General features: G+C 44.8%; 1 protein-coding gene across 3 annotated transcripts in view; it reads left to right on the forward strand.

Moving 5' to 3' along the window:
- AIG1 (androgen induced 1) overlaps nt 1–27,528 on the forward strand; it is a 216,415-nt gene that overhangs the window by 81,079 nt on the left and 107,808 nt on the right. For all 3 annotated transcript variants that reach the window (XM_066605462.1, XM_066605461.1, XM_066605463.1), the window contains exon 2: nt 10,871–11,026. In XM_066605462.1, coding sequence (XP_066461559.1) covers nt 10,871–11,026 — 156 coding nt within the window. The remainder of the gene's footprint in view (nt 1–10,870; nt 11,027–27,528) is intronic.

Here is a 27,528-nt window from a genome sequence, read left to right on the forward strand (position 1 = left end):
AAGGGTTGTGAACGACTAAACGGTTAACTACATCATACGGGACCAGCGGGACCAATCAGATGAGAGGCAGCAGTCACTCACCCATTCATGAATTCATGAATGGGTGTGTGAGTGAGATCTGCCTCTGATTGGTCAGGCTGTGACCAATTAGAGGCAGCTCATTCAGCAGGCGGGGATTTTAAATCCCCGGCTGCTGAATACTACTCACAGCTGTTCAGAGCAGTTCAGGAGGACTGCCGCTGGCCGCGCTGAACTCCGTCTGCCGGGACCAGGTGAGTATATATATTTTTTTTATTTTTACACATTTCTGGATGAATTGCAGGGAAGGGCTTATATATTTAACCCCTTCCCGACAATTCATCCCGCGATCGCCGGCAGCCCATTGCTTTCAATGGAGCCGGCTGTATTGCCGGCTGAATTCAATGGTCAGTGCTCGTTTAATCGAGACGAGTACCGCGTGGTGCTCGTCTCAAGTAACGAGCATCTTGAGCACCCTAATACTCGAACGAGCATCAAGCTCGGACGAGTATGCTCGCTCATCTCTATTGTTTACCCATGTGACTGCTGCAGCCAATAGAAGGCCTGGCAGGGGCATCACAGATGACATCCTGTAAACCTACTGGGGGCTTATACATTAAAAGCCCACACGACAAGTTTAAAGGACATCACTGGGCCTTCTGGCCGGGTGACGTCTCCTCTCAGATGTAATCGTGCTGGAATTTCCAAAACAGTGGTTATTTTATAACTCGCAAAACTTTCTTAAAGTTTCCATCCACATGACCTGAAAATGTAAAATGCAACATTATCATTAAAAGCCTGATGGAGTAAAAATGTAAAATTGCTGCTTTCTGAGCTGTCATCACTTCAACCCCTATAACATAACAATGAGGGAAGTGCATTCTCCTAACTCATGTTTAAGACCCCCGCACTGCGTCTTGCTGCCCATAGGGATGCATTAGCATCCGTAGGGCAGCTAAAAGCATGCGGATTGGATTCCTTCCCGTCGTGCGGGTCGCACACACAGAAAGAAATCGCAGCATGCTCCATTTTCCTGCGGGTCTGCCGCATGGACGGCTTCCGCGGCCTCCATTGAAGCCTATGGAAGCCGTCCGTATCCACGGCACATCCGCAGCTGATTTTCTGCTCTGCCGCGGAACCGCAGGAAAGCAGGAATTCCCAAAAATATGTGCACATCGCATGCCGAGCGCATCCGCCGAGCCGAAGAAAGAAGATCCGGCCGTGACGTAGGGGAGATCCGCAGCGTCCGGACAGGTAAGCATGAAGTATTTTCTGGCCTCATGTCTGCAGAAAAGGAGGGATCCGCGGCGGGATTCTGCGTGGACATTAGGCTTAAGTGTAAGGCCTCATGTCAACTTGCACGCATGGATTTCACTGCTGTATCATGCAGTGAAATCCATGCATGCCTGCGGTTATGGAGAAGAAAAATACATTATACTTACCTCTCTGGACGCTGCGGCTCTCCTCAGTGCAGGCCAGATCTTCTTCCGGCAGGCGGATGTGCTCGGCACGCAGGCAGCGTGCCACGCACAAGTGCCTTGCACACTATTTTCTTTTTAAATCTCCTGCTCTCCCACGTATCCGTGGAACAGCACAAAAAAAGCTGCGTCTGTGCTGCGGATACGGACGGCTTCCATAGGTTTCAATGGAAGCAGCGGGAGCTGTCCGTATGGGAGACCCGCAGGGAAATGGAGCATGCTGCAACTTCTTCCCGCGCATGCGACCCCCTCACCCGGAAGAAATCCCATCCGTATGCTTTTAGCTGCCCTATGGATGCTAATGCATCCCTATGGGCAGCAAGACGTACGGAACTCCTGTGCGGGGGCCACGCGTGGATTTTATAAATCATATCCACATGTGGACATTGGGCCTAAAGTTGTTAAACAAAGTGCTTGTCTCATAACAGTTCTCTATTCCATTACATTATAAAGTGGCTTATATTGATGTACTGTATCTGACTTTGCATATCTGACACTAATGTCTAAGTTCGCGGTCAGAGGAGCATTGTTTTTTTGCGCACCTGTGGGTGAAGGAAAAAAAACGCGTCTATTAGAACCATTGGCACCTGCAAAAGATAAGACATGCGAGTGCCAATGCATTTGTTCACACGCATTTTGCACATCCATGGAGCACTTTTTTTTTTGCGCACATAGGCGCGCAAAAAAACACGCTTCTCTGACCACGGGCTTGAGGAGCATTTTTTATGTGTTTCCTTTTCAGGTGACATTAGTCTGTATAAAGCAAAAAAAATAATATTTAAGCAGGCATATTACTTTGAATCAATGATTTTCATGGTTCATCATAATCACTCTGCTACATAAAGATATATATTAGGTATTTTAGTACATTATTTCTTTCTTCAGAACACATGCTTTATTAATAGTTTATGATTATGCTCTTAATCAAACCTCTCTTAAATTATTAAAAACCTTCCTACCCGAGAGGCATGGTAAAATTTTGTTTTTATTAACATTTTTAATTAACTGAATCCTTTAAAGCCACAATATGAATGATTGAATTGTATTTTTACCCTAATAAAGGTATTGGATTTATTGATCGCTGCCTCTTTTTACCTTGTATAAATCATTTATGTCACTTTTAGAGATGAGCGAACGTACTCGTCTGAGCTTGATACTCGTTCGAGTATTAGCGTGTTCGAGATGCTCGTTACTAGAGGCGAGCACCACGCGATGTTCGAGTTACTTTCACTTTCATCTCTGAGACGTTAGCGCACTTTTCTGGCCAATAGAAAGACAGGGAAGGCATTACAACTTCCCCCTGCGACGTTCAAGCCCTATACCACCCCCCTGCAGTGAGTGGCTGGGGAGACAGGTGTCACCCGAGTATATAAATCGGCCCCTCCCGCGGCTCGCCACAGATGCATTCTGACATAGTTCAGGGAAAGTGCTGCTGATGCCGGAGCTGCTATAGGGAGAGTGTTAGGATTGATTTTAGGCTTCAAGAACCCCAACGGTCCTTCTTAGGGCCACATCTGACCGTGTGCAGTACTGTTGAGGCTCCTTTTTGCAGTGTTGCACATTTTTATTTTTTTTTGTATATCGGCCGTGCAGAGCATTGCGTCCAGAGCATTGCGTCCTGCAGTAATTTTACATAGTCCACGGCCAGTAGTGGTGGTGAGGCAGGGACAGTGAAAGACATATCCAGTCTATATAGGCAGTGGGCTTTTCCAAAACAATTTTGGAAACAAAATCTATTTGGGCTGCCTGTGACTGTCCTGACTGTACTGTGTCTCTGCTGGGGGTAGTTGTCCTAATTCATACGCAGCCAGCTAAGTGTTACAGCCTTGCGCAAAATTCTTTCCTGCCTCTGCTGTGCGTTCCGTAAGCGAAGTCAGCCTCCAACCACAGGCCAATAAGCGGCACATTTAATTACAGCGTTCTGTTTCTGCACTACTGGTAATACACCATGCTGAGGGGTAGGGGTAGGCCTAGAGGACGTGGACGCGGGCGAGGACGCGGAGGCCCAAGTCAGGGTGTGGGTACAGGCTGAGCTCCTGATCCAGGTGTATCACAGCCGACTGCTGCGGGATTAGGAGAGAGGCACGTTTCTGGTGTCCCCACATTCATCTCACAATTAATGGGTCCACGCGGTAGACCTTTATTAGAAAATGAGCAGTGTGAGCAGGTCCTGTCGTGGATGGCAGAAAGTGCATCCAGCAATCTATCGACCACCCAGAATTCTGCGCCGTCCACTGCTGCAACTCTGAATCCTCTTGCTGCTGCTCCTCTTTCCTCCCAGCCTCCTCACTCCATTACAATGACACATTCTGAGGAGCAGGCAGACTCCCAGGAACTGTTCTCGGGCCCCTGCCCAGAATGGGCAGCAATGGTTCCGAATCCTCTCCCACTGGAGGAGTTTGTCGTGACCGATGCCCAACCTTTGGAAAGTTCCCGGGGTCCGGGGGATGAGGCTGGGGACTTCCGGCAACTGTCTCAAGAGCTTTCAGTGGGTGAGGAGGACGATAACGATGAGACACAGTTGTCTATCACTCAGGTAGTAGTAATTGGAGTAAGTCCGAGGGAGGAGCGCACAGAGGATTCGGAGGAAGAGCAGCAGGACGATGAGGTGACTGACCCCACCTGGTTTGCTACGCCTACTGAGGACAGGTCTTCAGAGGGGGAGGCAAGGGCAGCAGCAGGGCAGGTTGGAAGAGGCAGTGCGGTGGCCAGGGGTAGAGGCAGGGCCAGACCGAATAATCCACCAACTGTTTCCCAAAGCACCCCCTCGCGCCATGCCACCCTGCAGAGGCCGAGGTGCTCAAAGGTCTGGCAGTTTTTCACTGAGAGTGCAGACGACCGACAAACAGTGGTGTGCAACCTTTGTCACGCCAAGATCAGCCGGGGAGCCACCACCAACAGCCTCACCACCACCAGCATGCGCAGACATATGATGGCCAAGCACCCCACAAGGTGGGACGAAGGCCGTTCACCACCTCCGGTTTGCACCGCTGCCTCTCCCCCTGTGCCCCAACCTGCCACTGAGATCCAACCCCCCTCTCAGGACACAGGCACTACCGTCTCCTGGCCTGCACCCACACCCTCAACTCCTCTGACCTCGGCCCCATCCACCAATGTCTCTCAGCGCACTGTCCAGCCGTCGCTAGCGCAAGTGTTGGAGCGCAAGCGCAAGTACGCCGTCACGCACCCGCACGCTCAAGCGTTAAACGTGCACATAGCCAAATTTATCAGCCTGGAGATGCTGCCGTATAGGGTTGTGGAAACGGAGGCTTTCAAAGGTATGATGGCAGCGGCGGCCCCGCACTACTCAGTTCCCAGTCGCCACTACTTTTCCCGATGTGCCGTCCCAGCCCTGCACGACCACGTCTCCCGCAACATTGTACACGCCCTCACCAACGCGGTTACTGCCAAGGTCCACTTAACAACGGACACGTGGACAAGCACAGGCGGGCAGGGCCACTATATCTCCCTGACGGCACATTGGGTGAATTTAGTGGAGGCTGGGACAGAGTCAGAGCCTGGGACCGCTCACGTCCTACCCACCCCCAGAATTGCGGGCCCCAGCTCGGTGGTGGTATCTGCGGCGGTGTATGCTTCCTCCACTAAACCACCCTCCTCCTACGCAACCTCTGTCTCGCAATCAAGATGTGTCAGCAGCAGCACGTCGCCAGCAGTCGGTGTCGCGTGGCACGGCAGCACAGCGGTGGGCAAGCGTCAGCAGGCCGTGCTGAAACTACTCAGCTTAGGAGAGAAGAGGCACACGGCCCACGAACTGCTGCAGGGTCTGACAGAGCAGACCGACGGCTGGCTTGCGCCGCTGAGCCTCTAATCGGGCATGGTCGTGTGTGACAACGGCCGTAACCTGGTGGCGGCTCTGCTCGGCAGCCTCACGCACGTGCCGTGCCTGGCCCACGTCTTTAATTTGGTGGTTCAGCGCTTTCTGAAAAGCTACCCACGCTTGTCAGACCTGCTCAGAAAGGTGCGCCGGCTCTGCGCACATTTCCACAAGTCCCACACGGACGCTGCCACCCTGCGCACCCTGCAACATCGGTTTCATCTGCCAGTGCACCGACTGTTGTGCGACGTGCCCACACGGTGGAACTCTACGCTCCACATGTTGGCCAGGCTCTATGAGCAGCGTAGAGCTATAGTGGAATACCAACTCCAACATGGGCGGCGCAGTGGGAGTCAGCCTCCTCAATTCTTTACAGAAGAGTGGGCCTGGTTGGCAGACATCTGCCAGGTCCTTGGAAACTTTGAGGAGTCTACCCAGATGCTGAGCGGCGATGCTGCAATCATTAGCATCACCATTCCTCTGCTATGCCTCTTGAGAAGTTCCCTGCAAAGCATAAAGGCAGACGCTTTGCGCTCAGAAACAGAGGCGGGGGAAGACAGTATGTCGCTGGATAGTCAGAGCACCCTCCTGTCTATATCTCAGCGCGTTGAGGAGGAGGAGCATGAGGAGGAGGGGGAAGAGACAGCTTGGCCCACTGCTGAGGGTACCCATGCTGCTTGCCTGTCATCCTTTCAGCGTGTATGGCCAGAGGAGGAGGATCCTGAAAGTGATCTTCCTAGTGAGGACAGCCATGTGTTGCGTACAGGTACCCTGGCACACATGGCTGACTTCATGTTAGGATGCCTTTCTCGTGACCCTCGCGTTACACGCATTCTGGCCACTACGGATTACTGGGTGTACACACTGCTCGACCCACGGTATAAGGAGAACCTTTCCACTCTCATACCCGAAGAGGAAAGGGGTTCGAGAGTGATGCTATACCACAGGACCCTGGCGGACAAACTGATGGTAAAATTCCCATCCGACAGCGCTAGTGGCCGAAGGCGCAGTTCCGAGGGCCAGGTAGCAGGGGAGGCGCAGAGATCAGGCAGCATGTACAGCACAGGCAGGGGAACACTCTCTAAGGCCTTTGACAGCTTTCTGGCTCCCCAGCAAGACTGTGTCACCGCTCCCCAGTCAAGGCTGAGTCGGCGGGAGCACTGTAAAAGGATGGTGAGGGAGTACGTAGCCGATCGCACGACCGTCCTCCGTGCCGCCTCTGCTCCCTACAAGTACTGGGTGTCGAAGCTGGACACGTGGCCTGAACTCGCGCTGTATGCCCTGGAGGTGCTTGCTTGTCCTGCGGCTAGCGTCTTGTCAGAGAGGGTGTTTAGTGCGGCTGGGGGAATCATCACAGATAAGCGTACCCGGCTGTCAACCGACAGTGCCGACAGGCTTACACTCATAAAGATGAAGAAAGCCTGGATTTCCCCAGACTTCTCTTCTCCACCAGTGGACAGCAGCGATACCTAAACAATACGTAGGCTGCACCCGCGGATGGAAGCATTGTTCTCTACCACCATCAAAAACGTGGACCTTTTAGCTTCATCAATCTGTGTATAATATTCCTCCTCCTTCTCCTGCTCCTCCTCCTGAAACCACACGTAATCACGCCGAACGGGCAATTTTTCTTAGGCCCACAAGGCTCAGTCATATAATTTTTGTAAACAATTTTTATACGTTTCAATGCTCATTAAAGCGTTGAAACTTGCACCTGAACCAATTTTTATTTTAACTGGGCTGCCTCCAGGCCTAGTTACAAATTAAGCCACATTAACCAAAGCGATTAATGGGTTTCACCTGCCCTCTTGGTTGGGCATGGGCAATTTTTCTGATGTACATTAGTACTGTTGGTACACCAATTTTTTGGGGCCCTCGCCTACAGTGTAATCCAATAAATTTTTTGCCCACCTGCATTAAAGCTGACGTTACATCAGCTGTGCTGGGCACTGCAATGGGATATATTTATGTACCGCCGGTGGCTTCGTGGCACCCACCCATGCTGTCGGTCCACACGGAATTGTAACTGCATTTGTCCACTTCTAAAGAACCCCAGTCTGACTGGGGCATGCAGTGTGGGCCGAAGCCCACCTGCATTAAACATGACATTACCTCAGCTGTGCTGGGCAATGCAATGGGATTTATTTATGTACCGCCTGTGGCTTCCTGGGACCCTCCCATGCTGTCGGTCCACACGGACTTCACAATAGGGAGTTGTACCTGCCTGTGTCTACTTATAAAGAACCCCAGTCTGACTGGGGCATGCAGTGTGGGCCGAAGCCCACCTGAATTAAACATGACATTACCTTAGCTGTGATGGGCAATGCAATGGGATATATTTATGTACCGCCGGTGGTTTCCTGGCACCCACCCATGCTGTCGGTCCACAGGGACTTCACAATAGGGAGTTGTACCTGCCTGTTTCTATGAATTAAAAACCCCGGTCAGGTTGGGGCATGCAGTGTGGGCCGAAGCCCACCTGCATTTAATCTGACGTTAGCTCTGCTGTCCAGGGCACTGCAATGGGATACATTTATGTACAGCCGGTGGGTTCCAGGGAGCCAGCCATGCTGTGGGTGCACACAGAATTCCCATTGCGGAGTTGTACCTGCCTGTGACTATTTATAAAAAAAACGCAGTCTGACTGGGGCATGCAGACACCTTGACAGAATGAATAGTGTGTGGCACATAGGTTCCCCATTGCTATGCCCACGTGTGCAGCTCCTGATGGCCGTGGCACAGGATTATATTTCTCATTGCTTCTGTACAGCATTGTGGGCTATCGCCCTGCCCCTTTTAAAGAGGGTCGCTGCCTAGCCGTGCCAACCCTCTGCAGTGTGTGCCTGCGGTTCCTCCTCATGGCAGACGCACTTATAAATAGACATGAGGGTGGTGTGGCATGAGGGCAGCTGAAGGCTGCGCAGGGACACTTTGGTGTGCGCTGTGGACACTGGGTCGTGCGGGGGGGGGGGGTTGGGCAGCATGTAACCCAGGAGAAGTGGCAGCGGAGTGTCATGCAGGCAGTGATTGTGCTTTGTTGGAGGTAGTGTGGTGCTTAGCTAAGGTATCCATTGCTAATGAGGGCTTTTCAGAAGTAAACGTTGTTGGGAGGGGGGGGCCCACTCTTGCCACTATTGTGGCTTAATAGTGGGACCTGGGAACTTGAGATGCAGCCCAACATGTAGCCCCTCGCCTGCCCTATCCGTTGCTGTGTCGTTCCCATCACTTTCTTGAATTGCTCAGATTTTCACAAATGGAAACCTTAGCAAGCATCGGCGGTATACAAAAATGCTCGGGTCGCCCTTTGACTTCAATGGGGTTCGTTACTCGAAACGAACCCTCGAGCATGGCGAAAATTTCGTCCCGAGTAACGAGCACCCGAGCATTTTGGTGCTCGCTCATCTCTAGTCAGTTTACATAGTCAATATAAAGTATTAATTTTCATGGAATTGTGACACATTATGCATATGTCCATATTCACACAGTAGACAATGATGTGGATTTGAGCAAAATTTGTGCTGATTCATTGTCAAATCCACATCCCATTCATTTCATTTGCATAGACTATATAATGGATTTTTGCACATTCGCATTTGAAATTCACATAATGGAAAAGAAAAGGGATGTGTCATTTCTTGATGCAGATTTAAAGGGGCTCATTCACATGCTGATCTACAGCAGAAATCTGAGGTCTGACTTTTTCTAGGCTGATTTTGCTGTGTGAATATGCCCTATATGTTTCACATTATTTATAACAAAGCACTTCAGGGCACATGATTCAGGTGTCCAGAAGGAGAGGGGGCATCATTTTACAACTATCATTAATTGCTTACTATGTTTGTGTAATCTTAATGCTGCTGACCCTCCCACTCTAAAGCTGTTTAGCAGCAATAAAATCAGCACACAGCTGTCTGTGTGCTGATAGCATCCAGTACAGAAGAGTTCATAATCCACTTACTCTCCGTTTTTTCTGTTCTGCACAGCAGGAGTTAAAGCCCTCCTCCAACACTGCCTTGTCCTCCTCTCATATTAAATGTGTGGGGAGGAGAAGCTCCTAGACATACAGGGATCCGGCCTTAAAGAAACAGGCAGATATGATGTGTCAGGGCACAGTGGGGATTGGAGTGCACTGTACTGGACTGAGTGTATTGTTGCAGTGTGTGCATATATGCATTTGTTTCTGTGAGCAAATTTGCAGCTGCATTATATTTGTATAGGTATAAATATGTGAGTGCACTGTGGGTGACATTAATGTCATGCTTGCTACTTACCATAGAACATCTAAAAAAACTCCTGGAAAAAGAGCCAGGAAATCTTCCAGTGCTGCTTTCAGGGAGCAAAGAAGATTGAAGGAATAGGATGATGTGACATGGACATGCGAGAATAAGCATATCTGGTCTGAAGTCTATTTTTAGGGGGACTCTGATCTCGGGTCTGTAGTAAGAGGGAGTCAGGTCTGAGAGTCTGTATTTATGAGGTCTGGTATCAGTATTCGATTAGGGGTTCTGGTCAAATATCGTAGTCTTGGGAGCATATATATAAATGGGTGGGGCATAAGGTACGCTACTTTATGCATATTTTCAGAATGTCCCTGATGTCTATTCTCAAAACCTATAATTAAGGGTTCATTCACACAGTATATTGCATGCGGTTATGCCTGTTTCACCTAGAATGGTATTCCGACAAAATCCCCAACAGAACTTTTAAGACTCATTTACACACAAAGACAATCTTTCAAATGACTGAAAGATTGACAGTTCTAGCGATCATTTTGCATAACGTACTAACCGGCACTAATGTCCATTAGCACTTTATCAGCTTCATTTGCATATAAATGAGCCTGCAGCAGCTGTTTGCACATCCCAGCATGTGGTCTGGACTTTGCACTCAGCTGCATTGTCTTTGCATGGGCTGCCATAGGCTGTCAGCTGAATACAATGTAATCAGCTACTCCTGCAGAGAACACAGCGTGCGGTCTGTGTTATTTACTCTCTGGCTGAACAATGGATTTTATGCTCATCTAAAAATCATCATTCAGCCGAAGAGTGAAAGATGGAAGCATTTACACGCAACGATTATCACTCAAAACAATTTAAAATTGCTCTGCAATTACTCTGGTTGCTGATGACCAGGACATATGACTGCTGCAGCCAATCACTGAAGCAGTTGTAAGTTATGGGAAAACCCCTTTTTTAGTGACTACTTGTCTTGTTTTCAGTCTAGACTTTAATGTCTATTTTAAAGGTGTAGATACATGGTGACAAAGATCATTGTGTCATGTTGCTACATTGCAGGTAATGAAAATGAATATGTTCCCCTTTTGACCTGCAGGTTACTGCGACTTGACAGCAGAAATTCAAGCCAGCTAAATTTCTACACTGTCTCATTAACTTTTATTAGTTGTGATGCAACTAGCAGGACATGTTGCACAGCCAAAGTCGCCACCCTAAAGTAATAGTGTGTATGTATAATAAGTGTTTCTTCAAAGCCATCTCAAACATGTCACTTTATTAATTATTTTATTGATGTTTCTCCATAGGTTATCCAGGCTGTGTTCTTTGGCATTTGTGTTTTATCTGATCTGTCATGTCTTCTAACAAAAGGAAGTGACAATCGGGAACAAGAGCGGCAGCTGATAAAGCTCATCTCTCTCCGTGACTGGATGATGGCCGTCTTAGCTTTCCCTGTAGGAGTTGTAAGTACTATTTACTGGTTACATTAATAGTAGGGGATTACTTATTTTATGCAAATCTAAATACACAAACCAGTGTACTTTTTAATATGAAAGTGAAACTTAACAGAGTAATGTCCCTCAAAGTAAAATAGAATGGTAGAGTTGGAAGGACCTCCAGGGTCATCAGGTCCAACCCCCTGCTCAGTGCAGGATCACTAAATCATCCCAGACAGATATTTCTCCAGTCTCTTTGAAAATTTCCATTGAAGGAAAACTCACCACCTCCCGTGGCAACCTGTTCCACTCATTGATTAACTTCACTGTCAAAAGGTTTTTTATAATATCTAATCTGTGTCTCCTCCCTTTCAGTTTCATCCCATTGCTTCTAGTCTTTCCTTGTGCAGGGCCTGTAAGAATAGAGCTGATCCCTCTACACTGTGACAGCCCTTCAGATATTTATAGACAGCTATTATGTCTCCTCTCAGCCTTCTTTTTTGCTAAACATTACCAGATCCTTTAACCTTTCCTCATAGGACATGATTTGCAGACCAAGCACCAGTTTATCTATGCCTTTTTTGAATTGTGGTGCCCAGAACTGAACACAGTATACCAGATGAGGTCTGAGTAAGGAAGAATAGAGGGAGATAATTACCTCACATGATCTAGACTCTATGCTTCTCTTAATACATCCCAGAATTGTGATTGCCTTTTTTTGCTGCTTCATCACGCTGTTGACTCATGTTCAGTCTGTAATCTATTAGTATACCCAAGTCTTCTTCACATGTGCTGCTGCTTAGCCCAATTCCTCCCATTCTGTGTATACTTCTTTCATTTTTCTTCCCTAGATGTAGACTGGCTGCACACAGGCGGATTTGCATTGTGGAATCCGAAGCAGGCGCCCGCCTCCGAATTCTGCAGCAAATACCGCCCAAAGCATGCTATGACAAAAAACTTTTTCCTCTACGCAAGTGGAAACCAATTTTAATTTTCCGCTTGTGGAGGAAAAAAATCGCATGCTCTACTTCTGTGCGAATTCCACACGTCCGACCCGCGGCCCTTCTGCAGCTTTGCGGAAGGGTCGTGGATTCCGCGTCATCGCCTGGCGATGACGCTTGAAAAAATGGGATTTATTTTTTAACAGAAAAAACTATACTGCCAATGTCCGACGGCTCGTCGTACCGACCATCCACAGTACAGCCGGCGAAGAAGAAGAGCAGGTACGTGCGGATACAGGCTAGGCACAGGGTTAAATTCCACTGCGGGCTCCGGCATGCGGAATCCGACTCGGTCATAGGACTTTGCATTTCTCCTTGTTAAATACTATTCTGTTAGTCACCACCCACTGTTCGAGCTTTTCCAGATATTTTTGATTCCTCTCTCTTCTCTAGTGTTAGCTATCTCTTCTAGCTTTGTGTCATTGGCAAATTCGATCAGTTTCCCCTCAATTCCCCCTGATCCAGATAATTTATAAAAATATTGAACAACACTGGGCCTAGGACAGAGTCTTGTGGTACCCCACTTGACACATTCTTCCAATTGGATGTGCAGTCATTTATGACCACTCTTTGAGTATGATTACTCAGCCAGTTGGGAATCCACCTAACAGTTGCCTTGTCAATCCCATATTTGGTAATTTTTTTTTAATAAGGATGGTATGAAATACTTTGTCAAATGCTTTTGCTAAATTAAATATATACTATATCTGCCGCATTCTCCTCATCAACCCAGTCTGTGATTCTGTCATAGAAGGAAATTAGATTTGTCTGGCATGATTTATTTGTTAAAAATCAATGCTGGCTCTGGTTAATTACTCCATTCTCATTCAAGTACTTGCATACACGCATAATTTGTTCAAAAATCTTTCCTGGTATAGAGGTCAGGCTCGCAAGCCTGTAGTTTCCTGGATTCACCTTATTCCCTTTCTTGAAGATAGGGACAACATTTACTCTATTCCAATCTTCTGGGACTTCTGTTCTTCAGGAATTTTCGAAGATTAAGGCTAGTGGTTCAGCAATTACCTCTGCTGCATCCTTTAGTATCCTAGGATATAATTCATCTGGACCTGAAGACTTGAATTCATTTAAGTTAGCTAAGTGTTCCCTCACCATCTCTCTGCTTATAGATAGGCTGCATTCTTTTATTCCCCCAATAGCACAGGGAAGATCAACTGATGTTACATTTACTTTTTCAGAGAAAACCAATGCAAAATAGGAGTTTAAAAGTTCTGCCTTCTCAACATAGAATCATGGAATGATAGAGTTGGAAGGGAACTCCAGGGTCATTGGGTCCAACCCCCTGCTCAGTGCAGGATTCACTAAATTATCCCAGACATATATTTGTCCAGCCTTTGTTTGAACTCTTCCATTGAAGGACAACTCGCCACCTCCCATGGTAACCTGTTCCACTCCTTGATCACCCTCACTGTCAGAAAGTTTTTTCTAATACCTAATTTGTATCTCCTCCCTTTCAGTTTCATCCCATTGCGTCTAGTCTTTCATTGTGCAAATGAGAATAGGGCTGATCCCTCTGCACTGTGACAGCCCTTCAGATATTTGTAGAAAGATATTAAAGGGGTTGTCTCGCGGCAGCAAGTGGGTCTATACACTTCTGTATGGCCATATTAATGCACTTTGTAATGTACATTGTGCATTAATTATGAGCCATACAGAAGTTATAAAAAGTTTTTCACTTACCTGCTCCGCTGCTGGCGTCCTCGTCTCCATGGAGCCCGCCTAATTTTCGCCGTCTAAAATGGTCGAATGGCCAAATTAGACGCGCTTGCGCAGTCCGGGTCTTCTGCTTTCTTCAATGGGGCTCCGTGTAGCTCCGCCCCGTCACGTGCCGATTCCAGCCAATCAGGAGGCTGGAATCGGCAATGGACCGCACAGAAGAGCTGCGGTCCACGGAGGAAGAGGATCCCGGCGGCCATCTTCAGCCGGTAAGTATAGAAGTCACCGGAGCGCGGGGAGTAAGGTAAGCGCTGAGCGTTTTTTTTTTTACGTCCCTGCATCGGGGTTGTCTCGCGCCGAACGGGGGGGGGGGGGGGGTTGAAAAAAAAAAAACCCGTTTTGGCACGGGACAACCCCTTTAAGTCTTCTCTAGGCCTTCTTTTTTGCAAGGTAAACATTCCTAAATCCTTCAACCGTTCCTCATAGGACATGATTTGCAGACCACACACCATCTTGGTAACTCTTCTCTGAACTTGCTCCAGTTTGTCTATGTCTTTTTTAAAGTGGAACTGGACACAATATTCCAGATGAGGTCTGACTAAGGAAGAGTAGAGGGGGATAATTACCTAACGTGATCTAGACTCTATGCTTCTCTTAATACATGCCAGAATTGTGTTTGCCTTTTTGGCTGCTGTATCACATTGTTGACTTATGTTCAGTCTGTCGTCACTGGGACAGGTGGGGTCCTTTAAATGAAATACAATTTCACTGTGAAAGTGCCCCAGAAATATTAGATTAGATAATCTGTTCTATTATTAAAATATAACTTTTATTATAGGACTTTATTTAAAATACGCTAAATCACACGACCAAATGGCCCAGCACACATCAGGAAACTAGACGAACATAAACATACAAACACCCAAAGAACATACAGGACAGGGGGTAGGTATATCACCTTATCGTGGTGATCCACTATACCGATGTTAATTACCGTTCCCTTAATAGATTTACAGGTACGGTTATATTACTATTTATACAGTGGTAATAACGGTATAAATTTTATTTCAGAAGGCTAAGGATGATAGACAAATAATATTTAATCGACGCGTTTCTACGGCCCTGATGTAATAAGTGAGCCGATTCATCAGGATCAAGACAAATAGCCTCTGTCTTTTGTACTCAAATGCCCCAAATAAAGAATGGTTCGTAGGGCTTATAACACTTATATGTAGTTAGTTCGTGATTATTTCTATTGTCCTTCTAGAGGTACAGGTGGTCGGCGCCTGCGACCGATAATACCACTGGTTTATACTGTATTTAACATGGTGGTATATTTGCCTGGGCACAGAATTGCCTGAAGTGTTTCTAGTACTTGTGATGGAGTAGTTCAGAGGGTTAAAGAGTGTAAGTCAATTATATGGGGATATCCCCTCTTTTTGCTATCAGAGCCGATGTTGGCACTTGCATCAAATATGTGGATGATGTGGTATTTGATGCTTATACACACATCTCCAAAGTGTTTATGCCCAATGGCTAAAGATCGCACTGTTTAATATACCAGAGTAAGAGTGCTCTGTTTTTAGGCTAGGAGGACTGATAGTCATCAGAGCATCCACTTAAGATAGTACAGATAAAGCCCTGAGAAATTCATAAAGTCCTATAATAAAAGTTATATTTTAATAATAGAACAGATTATCTAATCTAATATTTCTGGGGCACTTTCACAGTGAAATTATGTTCAGTCTGTGATCTATTAGTATACCCAAGTCTATTTCACATGTTCTGCTGCTTAGCCCAATTCCTACCGTTCTGTATGTGTTTTTTTCATTTTTCTTGCCCAGGTGTAGGACTTTGCATTTGTCCATGTTAAATACCATTTTGTTAGTCGCCGCCCACTGTTCAAGTTTTTCTAGATTTTTTTGACTACTCTCTCTCTTCCCTAGTGTTAGCTATCCCTCCTAGCATTGTGTCATCGGCAAATTTGATCGGTTTCCTCTTAATTCCCTCCTCCATTTATAAAAATGTTGAACAACACTGGGCCTAGGACAGAGCCTCGTGGTACCTCACTTGATACATTCTTCCACTTGGATGTGCAGCCATTTATGACCACTCTTTGAGTACGATCACTCAGTTGTAAATCCACCTAAGGGCGAGCACCCACTGGCGTTTGCGTTGTTAGTGCGTGAAAAACGCAGCGATTTCGCATCTACGCGTTTGCGTTTTTCGCTGCGTTTTTTTACGCAAAACGCGGAGAATGTCTCATCCTAAAACGTTGCATAGCGTTTCTATACCAACACACCCTACAGCACCTGTGAAGAATGCCCGCCCTTCCACAGTCTTCAGTAATGTTGTCTGCAAAAACGCCACGCGGCGCGTGCGAATTGCGTTGCGTTGCGTTTTTTCCGGGAGCATTGAAAACCATGGGAGAAGTTAGATTAAAGAAAGGAGCCAGAGTGTAAGGACAGCTGCGATGCGATTTTGCGGGGCAGGGCGATTTTAAAAACGCCAGTGGACATGAGCACACTTTATCTCTATGCCTGTGCAGGAAAAACGCAAAACGCAAAACGCAGGTAAAAAAACGCCAGTGGGTGCTCGCCCTAACAGTTGCCTTGTCAATCCCATATTTGGTCATTTTTTTCAATAAATATGGTATGAGATACTTTGTCAAATGCTTTTACTAAAGTCAAGATATACTATATCCACCACATTTCCCTGATCAACTCAGTCGGCGATTCTGTTATAGAAGGAAATTCGATTTATCTGGCATGACTTGTTTGTTACAAACCTATGCTGATTCTGGTTAATTGCTCAATTTTTAGCCAAGTACTTTCATACATGCTGTTTAATAATTTGTTTAATAAGATCTCTTACCGGTATAGAAGTCAGGCTCACAGGCCTGTAGTCTTTTTCTCCTATTAATATAAAAAAAATTGACAAAATTAAAATCCCACGTAGTTGGTATCGTTGTATCTGTAACGACTCAAACAACAAATTGAACACACTTTTTATCCTGCAGATAAAAAGCTGAGGCGAAATGCTTATTTTTTTTCATTTTGCCTCCTAAAAAAAGCAATAAAAGTGATCAAAAAAGCCGCAGGTACCCAAAACAGTACACATAAAAACTATAGCTAGTTACTCAAAAACAAGCCCTCACAGAGCTTCGTCTATGGAAAAATAAAAAGTTATTGTAATTTTAATGCACCGATTTATAAAAACATAATTTAAAAAAAGGTGTTTTCTTGTGGAAAAGTGGAAAAAGCTAAAAAAAAAAAAAAATGTTAGTATTGTTGTAATTGTATCGACCCACAGAAATAATGTTTTGTGTCATTTATGCTGCATGATTAACGCTGTAAAAAAATGGCAGAATTGATGTGTTCTCTCCCTGCTATCATAAAAAAATTAATAAAATGGCACCAATAGAAACTACAGTTCCCCGCGCAAAAAACAAGCCCTCATACGGCCATGTTGACAGAAAGATAACAAAGTTCTGGCTTTTGAAAAGTGGAGATGAAAATCTCCCAAAAATCGTTGCGTCCTTATGCCCAAAATAGGCCATGTCCTTAAGGGGTTAATTAACTGTGCGTGCGTTGTGAAAAAATATCAACCCTTTCATGATCATGGGTCAGTGATTCGGCTAAATTGGCTTCAGCTGATTGGTTTTTTTTTTTGCCTTCCTCTGGATCAACAAGGGGGTATGGAAACAGGCTGAACTAGATGAACATTGTCTCCTTTCCGCCTTACATACTATGTTACTATGTATTCCTGAATGTCAAGCATTGCTAATGAATGGAGGTGGAGCAGGCCAGGGATCGTTCCGGCCCGCCTGTCTTCATACACAGTAAGCAGGCAGTTGTTCATGTAGGAAACCAGGGACACCCCTTTTAATAACTTCTCTGTAGGCAAGGTTATGCTCCGTTTCTCAGGTGAAGAAGAACTGGTAGAAGTAGGTTGTCGTGTAGGAGAACAATGTACCTGAGATGTTGTTGCTGCCTATTCTGGTACCGGGCTATGGTCATAGAAATCCGTATACCCAGGGGTACCGTGGGAGCCAGGAGGGAAAAAATCAGTACGCTTTTTGGGGGCTGTTAATTTGGCACATTTTTGGCCCATTTAGCTGAAAATAACAAGCTCTACAAAGAATAGTAATGCTTCAGTTACTAACAGTAAATAGATAATAATCTCCAGTTCACTACCATTGTGATCTGCTGAACAAATGAGTCAAGAATATCAGCTAAACTTAACATAGAAAATGACAGGGTCTAACTTGAATAGTCTTGTTATGGGTCACATAGATGATCAAGAATGCAAGTTTTAATCGATCATGGCTTTATGCAAGCTTATAGTATTGGTATAAAAAGCAGGCCATACCGAGCAGGCATCCACTTTTGTAATGTATTAAAAGTCTATATAGATATTAGTCACCCAACTTCCTGTCCCGTGAGGAGTTATAATGTTCAAAATAATCAAAATGAAGAAAAAATAATCCAAGTGGGAAAAATGGTGCCTGATTATACAAAATGGAGGATGGAGGTTGGGATACAATAAAAATGGTGAGGGTAATAATTATTCTTGTGAATCCCAAATGCGCTATTCTCTGCTCCCAGTAGGATTCGGAAGAGGGAATTCTGCTTTAATTCCACGTGATCCTCTCACCTGGAGCTTCAGGCTTTGGGCCAATAGGGAGAGTAGTTCCCCACCTCTCCTCCCTTTCTTTCTCCACATGGGCTGAGATCATCAGATGCCGCAGAGCTTCACTCCCCCAGAGGACAGTAGTTATCCTCAATAGTATGCCATGTAGCACTGACTGCTCTGCACTGAAGTAGTAGCCCAAAGTGCAGAAGGCCCGCACTTATCCAGGCAGGTGGTGCAGCCCTGGATCCCTCTGTGAGCACCAGTAGTGCATCCGTTCCAGCCTGAGCGGGCGGCCATGAAAGCGCCTTGTGGGGTCTGAGAAGTATCCAACCCGCCAACAGGTAAGCGGAGCACTTGTCAGGAATGTCTTTTGCACAGACATTCTGGCAGTCCGCCAGCAGAACACATCCAGGTTTGCAGCCAATGTTACTAGGCACTAGACCGGGGTGGGTATCTTCACTTACCTCAGATGTTCAGGGAGCCCAGCCTGATGAATGAAGGGCTAATAAATACAAACAAACTAGGTACAGTAGCAGAACTGCTTGTATGCACATCCGCTCAACCTTTCCACCACCCCCCATTTCCCCCTGGCTTTTACATACTTTTATGCTCAGAAAAGTGTTGGTCAACAATACTGTTACTTATCTGGCCCTGTTGATGAATCTGGAATAGGCAAGAAGCTAGTCCTAATTCTTCTCCAATTGACATAACAGTAAAAAAATAAAAACAACGAAAAAAAGACGAAGACATAAAACATTACAACTAGAGATGAGCAAATTTACTCGTTCGGGTGTTTTTGGACCCGAGCACCGCTTTTTCCGAGTAACTGACTACTCAGACGAAAAGATGCGGGGGGCGCCGTGGTGGAGCGGGAGGTAGCAGTGGGGAACAGGGGGGAGCTCTCTCTCTCCCCCCCCCACTCCCCTCTGCAACCCCCCGCGCACCCCCGGCGCCCCCCGAATCTTTTCGTCCGAGTAGTCAGTTACTTGGAAAAAGCGGTGCTCGGGTCCAAAAACACCCAAACCGAGTAAGTTCACTCATCTCTAATTACAACCAATGTTATGTTGAAGATGTTCTTAAAGAAGTTAAGGAAACGAACTAATTAAAAAATGTATTAGTATGAATACATTCATAAATACTTTCAATTATTTATAAGTGCTTATCTTGTCTAGGGGTTAAACGTTAGATTAATTAAAATGTCCACCATCACGAAAGTAAACACAATACCCACTCTCTGACAGAGAGCAAATACAGCAGCAGATGTTGCATTGGACCTCAAAACTTGAGACTGACATGAACTGACTTTCTGCTCTGGCTGTTAATCCTTAGCAGAGAATTAAACTTTATTACATTCGGATCCCGACAGGCACCCACAATACAGAGAGTTAGATTTTACTTTGAAACACTGTGGTTTAGAAAGCAGCAGCAAACATGGAGAAGAGTCATTGAAGCGGCTCCCTACCAACTTCTCCTGGCTTGGCTAGATTGACAGGTTTCTCTTTACACACAGATAGCATTTGTGTTTCAGTATACAATTTGTACAAGGGGTGACTGAAAGGTTCTCGGCCCACCCAATAAAGGTTCTCAGTAGTCCAAATGTTTATGGCTACTTTTCAACGTAGTCCCCTTTTAGGGCCACACACTTTATACTCTCCTTGTAGAACGTTTCTTCCTGCATGGCAAAAAAGTCCTCCACCACCGCCATGATGTCATCATCTGATCGAAAATGGGTTCCAGCTAGATGTTTATTGAGCTTAGGGAAGAGATGAGTCAGAGAGGGCCAAATCCGGTGGATAAGGTGGGTGCCAAAGCAGTTCGGAGCCACAGGACTCGATGGCAGACATCGCAATGGCGAATGTGTGTGCGGGCGCATTGTCCTGATGAAATAGCACTCGTTTTGTCAAAATCCAGACGCGTTTCACTTTGATGGCCTCCCTCAAATGCATTAGTTAAGCAGCATAATATACTCTGTTCACTGTTTCACCCTTTTTGAGATATTCAGCTAGAATAACACTCCTCAAATCCCAAAAAACAGAGACTATCACCTTGCCAGCTGATGGGACTGACTTAAACTTTTTTGGGGGTGGGTGAGTAGGGGTGTTTCAACTGTTTTGATTGAACCTTGGTTTCAGGTTGAAAGTGGTGAACCCATGCTTCAGCCCTTGTCACAAAACGTTTGAGAAATGTCACAGGATATGCTCAAAAAGGGCCAGGTTTTTGACGGACATGACGTGTCTCTGGTGTTTGTTTTCTGCTGTCATCCTGTTTATTTCTTTGTGGCTAACATAGCAAAATTAAGTCTGGAATACTTATAAGCCCAGAAAAACATAGAGTTGTACCAAGATGACATCGCCAGTTCATCTGCTTTATAAGGCCATGTGAAAGTCATAGAGTGGGGTTTCCCATTCAATGTCCCAAAAGGAGCAGCCACAGTGAGAGTTGTTTCTTATCCTTGCAGACCTTCTGTTGTTCCATTATTAAAGCACAGCCATTTATGTGAATGGTATCCTGTAACACTACATTTAATCACAACGGCCACTGTAGGGGAAATTTCACGCTGGTCGTGGATTCCTCTGCCAAATCAGCTGTTTACTGAAAGTTGCAAGAGGGGGCCTTGTGGAAATCAGCTGATCGCTCCAAACCCTGCAGTCTCAAAAGGGTTGTGTATCTTGACACAACACCTTTAAGAAGCTGACAACAGAAGTCCCTGAAGAAGTTATCCAGTATTTTAATCTCAGTGGTTCACCAATCTATAAAAAACGCGTCTAAAAATTGTAAAACAATTTCATAAAAATATTCCTCAATGTAAAATTGCAAAGACGTTGAACATCCCACCATGTGCAGTACATAATATGATGAAAAAATTCTGAGAATTTGGAGAAATTCATGTGCATAAAGGACAAGGCCAATGGTCAACATTGGATGCTCAGGTGGCACTTCAATGAAAACAGACATGATTCTGTAATACAAATCACTGCATGGGCTCAGGAGTACTTCTAGAAACCATTGCCTGTGAACACAGTTCACTGTGCAATCTACAAATGCAAGTTGAGGCCTTAGTCAGACGGGCGTTTTTTCGTGCGATTTGTGGATCGCATGACGGATGCGCATGCGCAAATCGCGTGACCGGGGGCGAAAAATCGCGGGAAAAATCTGCACCTAGCCACTTTAATCGTCGCAGCAAAACGCCCGTCTGACCGGAGTAAAATCGCCGCGCGCATCAAAATGCGCATGAAACTTAGACTGGCCGGAACTAAGTTTTGCGGGCCTTTTTTTCGCACCTTTTTCGCCGTGCACATCAAAATGCGAATGAATTTTAGACTGCCTCCATATTATGAGCACCTTGTCAGCCTTTGCCATTTCATTCAAGTTCTCACATCCTAGAAGACTATGCACTCACCAGATGACGGTAGTACAGTGCGGCGTGCTCAGCAGCGAAAAAACGCAGCTAGCTGCAGTAAATGATTTTGGTGCGCACATTAAACGCAGAACGCAGATAGGCGCGATCTGCGATTCGTCGTGTCCTATGAGTTATCACATATCCGCATAAAAAGCGGACATGTGACCGATACCATAGCGAACCATTGGTTCTATATATGTGCGAATCGCATGCGCAGATCGCGTGAAAAAACGCCTGTCTGACTAAGGCCTCAAGCTGTATCATGCAAAGAAGAAGCCATATATGAAGTAAACTCTTGTTATTTTTATAGCGCCAACTTATTTCACTGCCCTTTCAGGTAATTTATTTATTACTCCCCACCAAGCTGGGTACTCCTTTTTACTGACCTTGAAAGGATGAAAGGCCTTGAGCCAGCTACCTAAACCAAGTGGGGATTAAACTTTCAACCTTCAGAACCATCCAGCTTGTTATCAGTGCAGAGTTCAAAATCCTGCATCTCTGATAGTAAGGGGTTGCATTAGTGCCTATGGCATGGGCAGCCTACACATCTTAAAGGGCATTATTAAAGCTGAGCTGTATATAGAGGTTTTATAACATCATATGCTCCCATCCAGATAATGTCTTTTTTAGTTAAGGCCTTGCATGTCTCAGCAAGACAATGCTTTACCACATACTGCATCCATCACAACAGCATGGCTGTGCAGAAGAGTCCAGTTGCTGAACTGACCGCCTGCAGTCCAGACTTTTCAACAATAGAAAACAATTAGCGCATTATGGAACGTAAAATCCAGCAAAGATGACCCAGGACTGTTGAGCAGCTAGAATCAATAATAACAATAATAGAACAACATTCCCCTCATAAAAGTCAAACAATTGGTCTCCTCACTCCTCAGATGTTTACAGAGTGTTTTAAAAAGAAGAGAGAATTCTACACAATGGTAGACATGGTCCTGGCCCAACGTTTGTGCAAAGTAGTTTTGCCATCAATTTCCAAATTTTTTCAATGAAATGGAAAAATGTCTCCTTTTCACCTTCTGATATGTGTTCTATGTTCTATTGTGAATAAAACATGGTTATGTGAGATTTTCAAATTATTGCATTCTTTTTTCCTCACATTTATTTACATCTTACACAGCATCCCAACTTTTTGATGTAGAATACGTCTTACGTTTCGGCGTGTTACGCTTAATTCGTAAGTGTCGCAAAAACATTGATCACAAAAAATTTAATGACATGAAAACTCTTAATGACAGATACATGAACAATATTGCATTCAATAGACCATTAAACAAAGCATAATATAGATGCTGATTGACCTTGTTCCGACGTAATCGGCTAATGCAATCACAGCACAAAGTTGAGTCATAAAAATGTGCGGCACATTAATTTAGTTCAGCTTCCTTTGTGTATGCATGACATTTCAGGTGTCATTTAACTTATTAAATAAGTTATACATAAAACCTCAATATTTAATATTTGTTTACATGTCTGCCTTCAAAGTGTGGAAATTTCACAAAAATTAAAAAATATATTCATACTAAATACCAGAAGAATTATAGAAAACAGGAAGAAAGATCGAGAGATGGGGAATCCCAGCTGTCCGATTCAGAGCGTCAAAGGGCTTGGCGAGAGCGACTTGTGCTTGAGGCATCGGGCCGTGAAGGTGAATTAGTGCCCGATATTAGTGCCGAGGACTTCCATTGCTTAGTTCGATGCAAATATGACATTTCTTATGACATAAACGTTTCATTATCAAGTGATTGAATTCAACCCATGTAGGTTGATAATGAACCACAACCATCAACATCAACAGCGAGTGCACCAAATATATATCTTGGTATTTGTATAGCGCCAACTTATTCCGCAGCGCTTTCAGGTAATTATTACTTATTACCCCCCACCAAGCTGGGTTCTCATTTTACCGACCTCGGAAGGATGGAAGGCTTAGTCAACCTTGAGCTGGCTACCTGAATCATGCAGGGATTGAACTTGCAGCCTTCAGGTTGTAGATGAGAGTTTACACTCTGTGCCACACAAGACTCAGTAACAAATGTGATACGTGTGCAAGAACTTGGGAAAATGCTAATAGATGTTTTTGTTCTGCATTCATAAACAATGAATTTGGATATTCATGTAATGTTTGTAATAGACTTTTGTTCGAGAAGGACTTGAAACAGTACACTAGCATGGTATCAGTGCTCCATTGTGTTTCCTCAGCCCAATGTGAATGATTTCGTGCTGTATAGTCATTATAGAACAAATATATCAATTAACAAAACACCACCCTTATCAAAATCTAATACCCCCACCCAAGCCAAGTGTGTTATAATCGATGAGATAAGTATGTTTGGTTTAGAGTTGTTGCACAAAATGAATCATTGTCTGCAGGAAATCACTTATGTATACGATTCGCAGTTTGGTGGCATGTTCTTAGCTGGTGACTTCAGACAACTCCCACCTGGGATTGCTAGACCGATCTACAAAGGTAGTTGAGATGTGATCAGTGGCAATTAGGGATGAGTGAGCGTACTCGGAAAAGCACTACTCGCTCGAGTAATTTGCTTTATCCGAGTATCGCTGTGCTCGTCCCTGAAGATTCGGGTGCCAGCACGGAGCGGGGAGCTGCAGGGGAGAGCGGGGAGGAACGGAGGGGAGATCTTTCTCTCCCTCTCTCCCGCCCGCTCTCCCCTGCTCCCTGCTGCGACTCACCTGTCAGCCGCAGCGGCACCCGAATCTTCAGGGACGAGCACAGCGATACTCGGATAAAGCAAATTACTCGAGCGAGTAGTGCTTTTCCGAGTACGCTCGCTCATCTCTAGTGGCAATGCATTATGGCAATCTCTTTATGACTACAAATTGCCACGAGTGATACATCAGAGTAATGAAACCTTCTCAACTTTACTAATTGAGATCAGCAATGGTGAAAGATTGCTTCCCCTTGAGAAAGAATTGATTGAGAGTAGATTTATAAGTAAACAATGGCGCATGAAGAATTTCCCCGATGTAGTTAGATTGTTTCTTCGCAATAACAGCGTTGACGCTCACAATAAGATTGCAATCGTGAATAATATAGTTACCATTGCAGAGGATAAAGTTACCGGGTAAGTAAATTAGCTACAACAAGAGCAAAACGACACAAGATGAGCACTGTCAAATTGGGACGCTTGCCATGCGTTATACGTTTCGCTATTGCCTCAACCACATGTTGAAAGTTAACATCGATGTGGAAAATGGACTTGTAAACTGTGCGATCAATGTAATCATATACATAGAATACACAGACAACACTAACGATGAGGGTGATGATGATGAACTACAACAAGAAATGCCCCATGTGAACACTGATGGTGAAGGGGATTATGGTTATGGACTTGATGAGTTTGGACAAAATGAGACAAATGAACATTTACAACATCAACAGCAGCAACACATCTGTAACAATTACCAAATGAAGAAATGGGCAAGATGACAGGAATCAAATGTAGGCCACATGTGATTTCAAAGTTCAGAGATAACAGAAATGATGCTTTGAAATGAACACTGATCACTGGATGTAGAGTGAATATCAATCTCGTTGGCACAAATGTAAACGTGCTTAGTTTCCACTGGTGCCAGCCATCGCTGTCATGGTGCATCAATCTCAATGTGCTACTTTTGATCATATCGTTGATAAGTCACAACAAAATCAACTGGTTTATGTAAGGTTGAGTAGAGTATGATCGCTAAAAAAAATTGCTTATCGGCAAATGTTTTAGCGATAATCGGTGCATGTAAATGTGCGCCCATCGTCCGCTTTTCGGGCACTGTTAGCTGATTATTGTTAGATGGTTACCAATCTCAATACTCAGAGTTTAGTTGTGCATGCACTGGACATTGAAGCAGATTCTGCATTCATTCAATCCAATTACTTGGCAATAAGTGGGACTTGGATGAATCCAGATGAACCTGTACACATAGAAGGTTTCGAATTGATGTCACAAATGAATGAGTCTGGGTGTGTTAAATCTGATGCACCCACCAAATGTGTTTCAAGATATAGACAAGCAGATGATGTTGCGGTCTTTGGAAATATAGACTCTTCAACCGAATACGAATCTGTGGTGATAGATGGGTCAAGCTATAGAGGATTGATTGACACTGGTATTGGTGAAATATTTATGGTTAACTCCTTAAGGACATGGCCGATTTTGGGCTTAAAGGGGTTGTCCCGCGCCGAAACGTGTTTTTTTTTTTTTTCAACCCCCCCCCCCCGTTCGGCGCGAGACAACCCCGATGCAGGGGTTAAAAAAGAACACCGCACAGCGCTTACCTGAATCCCCGCGCTCCGGTGACTTCTTACTTACCTGCTGAAGATGGCCGCCGGGATCTTCTCCCTCGGTGGACCGCAGGGCTTCTGTGCGGTCCATTGCCGATTCCAGCCTCCTGATTGGCTGGAATCGGCACGTGACGGGGCGGAGCTACACGGAGCCCCATTGAGAAAAGGAGAAGACCCGGACTGCGCAAGCGCGTCTAATTTGGCCATTAGACGCTGAAAATTAGACGGGCACCATGGAGACGAGGACGCCAGCAACGGAACAGGTAAGTGAATAACTTTTGATAACTTCTGTATGGCTCATAATTAATGCACAATGTACATTACAAAGTGCATTAATATGGCCATACAGAAGTGTATAGACCCACTTTGTTTCGCGGGACAACCCCTTTAAGGATTCAACGATTTTTGGGGGGTTTTCAATCAAACTTTATTATTTTTCCGTTTTAATTTTTTTTTACAGTGTCAAGCATACAGCATAAATAGCACAATACATTTTTTCGACAGGTCGGTATGATTACAAGGATACCAAAAATATGACAATTTTTTTTAGGTTTTTCCACTTTTGCACAATAAAAACCCTTCTTTTGGAAATTATAATTATTTTTGCATTGTTGCATTCAAAGTCGCATAACGTTTTTATTTTTCCATGAACGGAGCTATGTGAGGACTTGTTTTTTACAGCACAAGCTGTACCATTTTAGCGTACATATGGCTTTTTTGATCGCTTTTTTTGAGCTTTGTGGGAGGTAAAACAAATAAAATAAGCATTTTGCCTCTGTTTTTTTTAAAGCTTTTGCTGCACAAGATAATTAGTGTGTTCAAATTATAGTACAGGTCGCTGCGGACACAATGATACCACATATGTGGGTTTTTTCTTAAATTTAATTTTTTTTTCCTACAAACGGGGAAATTAGCAAAAAAGAGTTTTTTCAATTCTTTTTTTTAATGTTCTTTTTTACACTATTTCTTTTACTTTTTTACACTATTTATGTCCCTGTAGGGCCCCTGAACCATAGGAAGTATGATCGCTATGATAAGGCATTGCAGGATGTCTGTACTGTAATGCCTTATCACTTGTAATAGCGATCATAGGCAATGCCAAACCAGGACGCCTGTATCTGGTGTCCTGTTGCCATGGCAACCCCTCTGTGAACCCTTTACATGCTGCGATCTACATAGATCTCTGTCCTCATGTACCCCCACTATTGCAGCGGGAGGCTCCCTTCTGATCCCGCACCATCCACATGATGTAAGGTTACGCCATGTTGTATTAAGTACCCTGCTGCCATGACGCAACCTTACGCTATATGGCATTAAGTGGTTAAAGTGTTGTACAATGGTGTAAAGAGATCAAATATTCACCAACAACTGGACTGATCAGTGACAACATGGAGGTGGATAGTGATCTGCCAGTTATAATATTTGGTGACTTTAATGTAAGCGCTAGAATAAATGTTCACAATTTAAGCTTTATGAAGAAACACTTTAATTTAGATTATGTACC

The sequence above is a fragment of the Eleutherodactylus coqui genome, chromosome 1 (assembly GCF_035609145.1).
Source record: "Eleutherodactylus coqui strain aEleCoq1 chromosome 1, aEleCoq1.hap1, whole genome shotgun sequence".
NCBI lineage: Eukaryota > Metazoa > Chordata > Amphibia > Anura > Eleutherodactylidae > Eleutherodactylus > Eleutherodactylus coqui.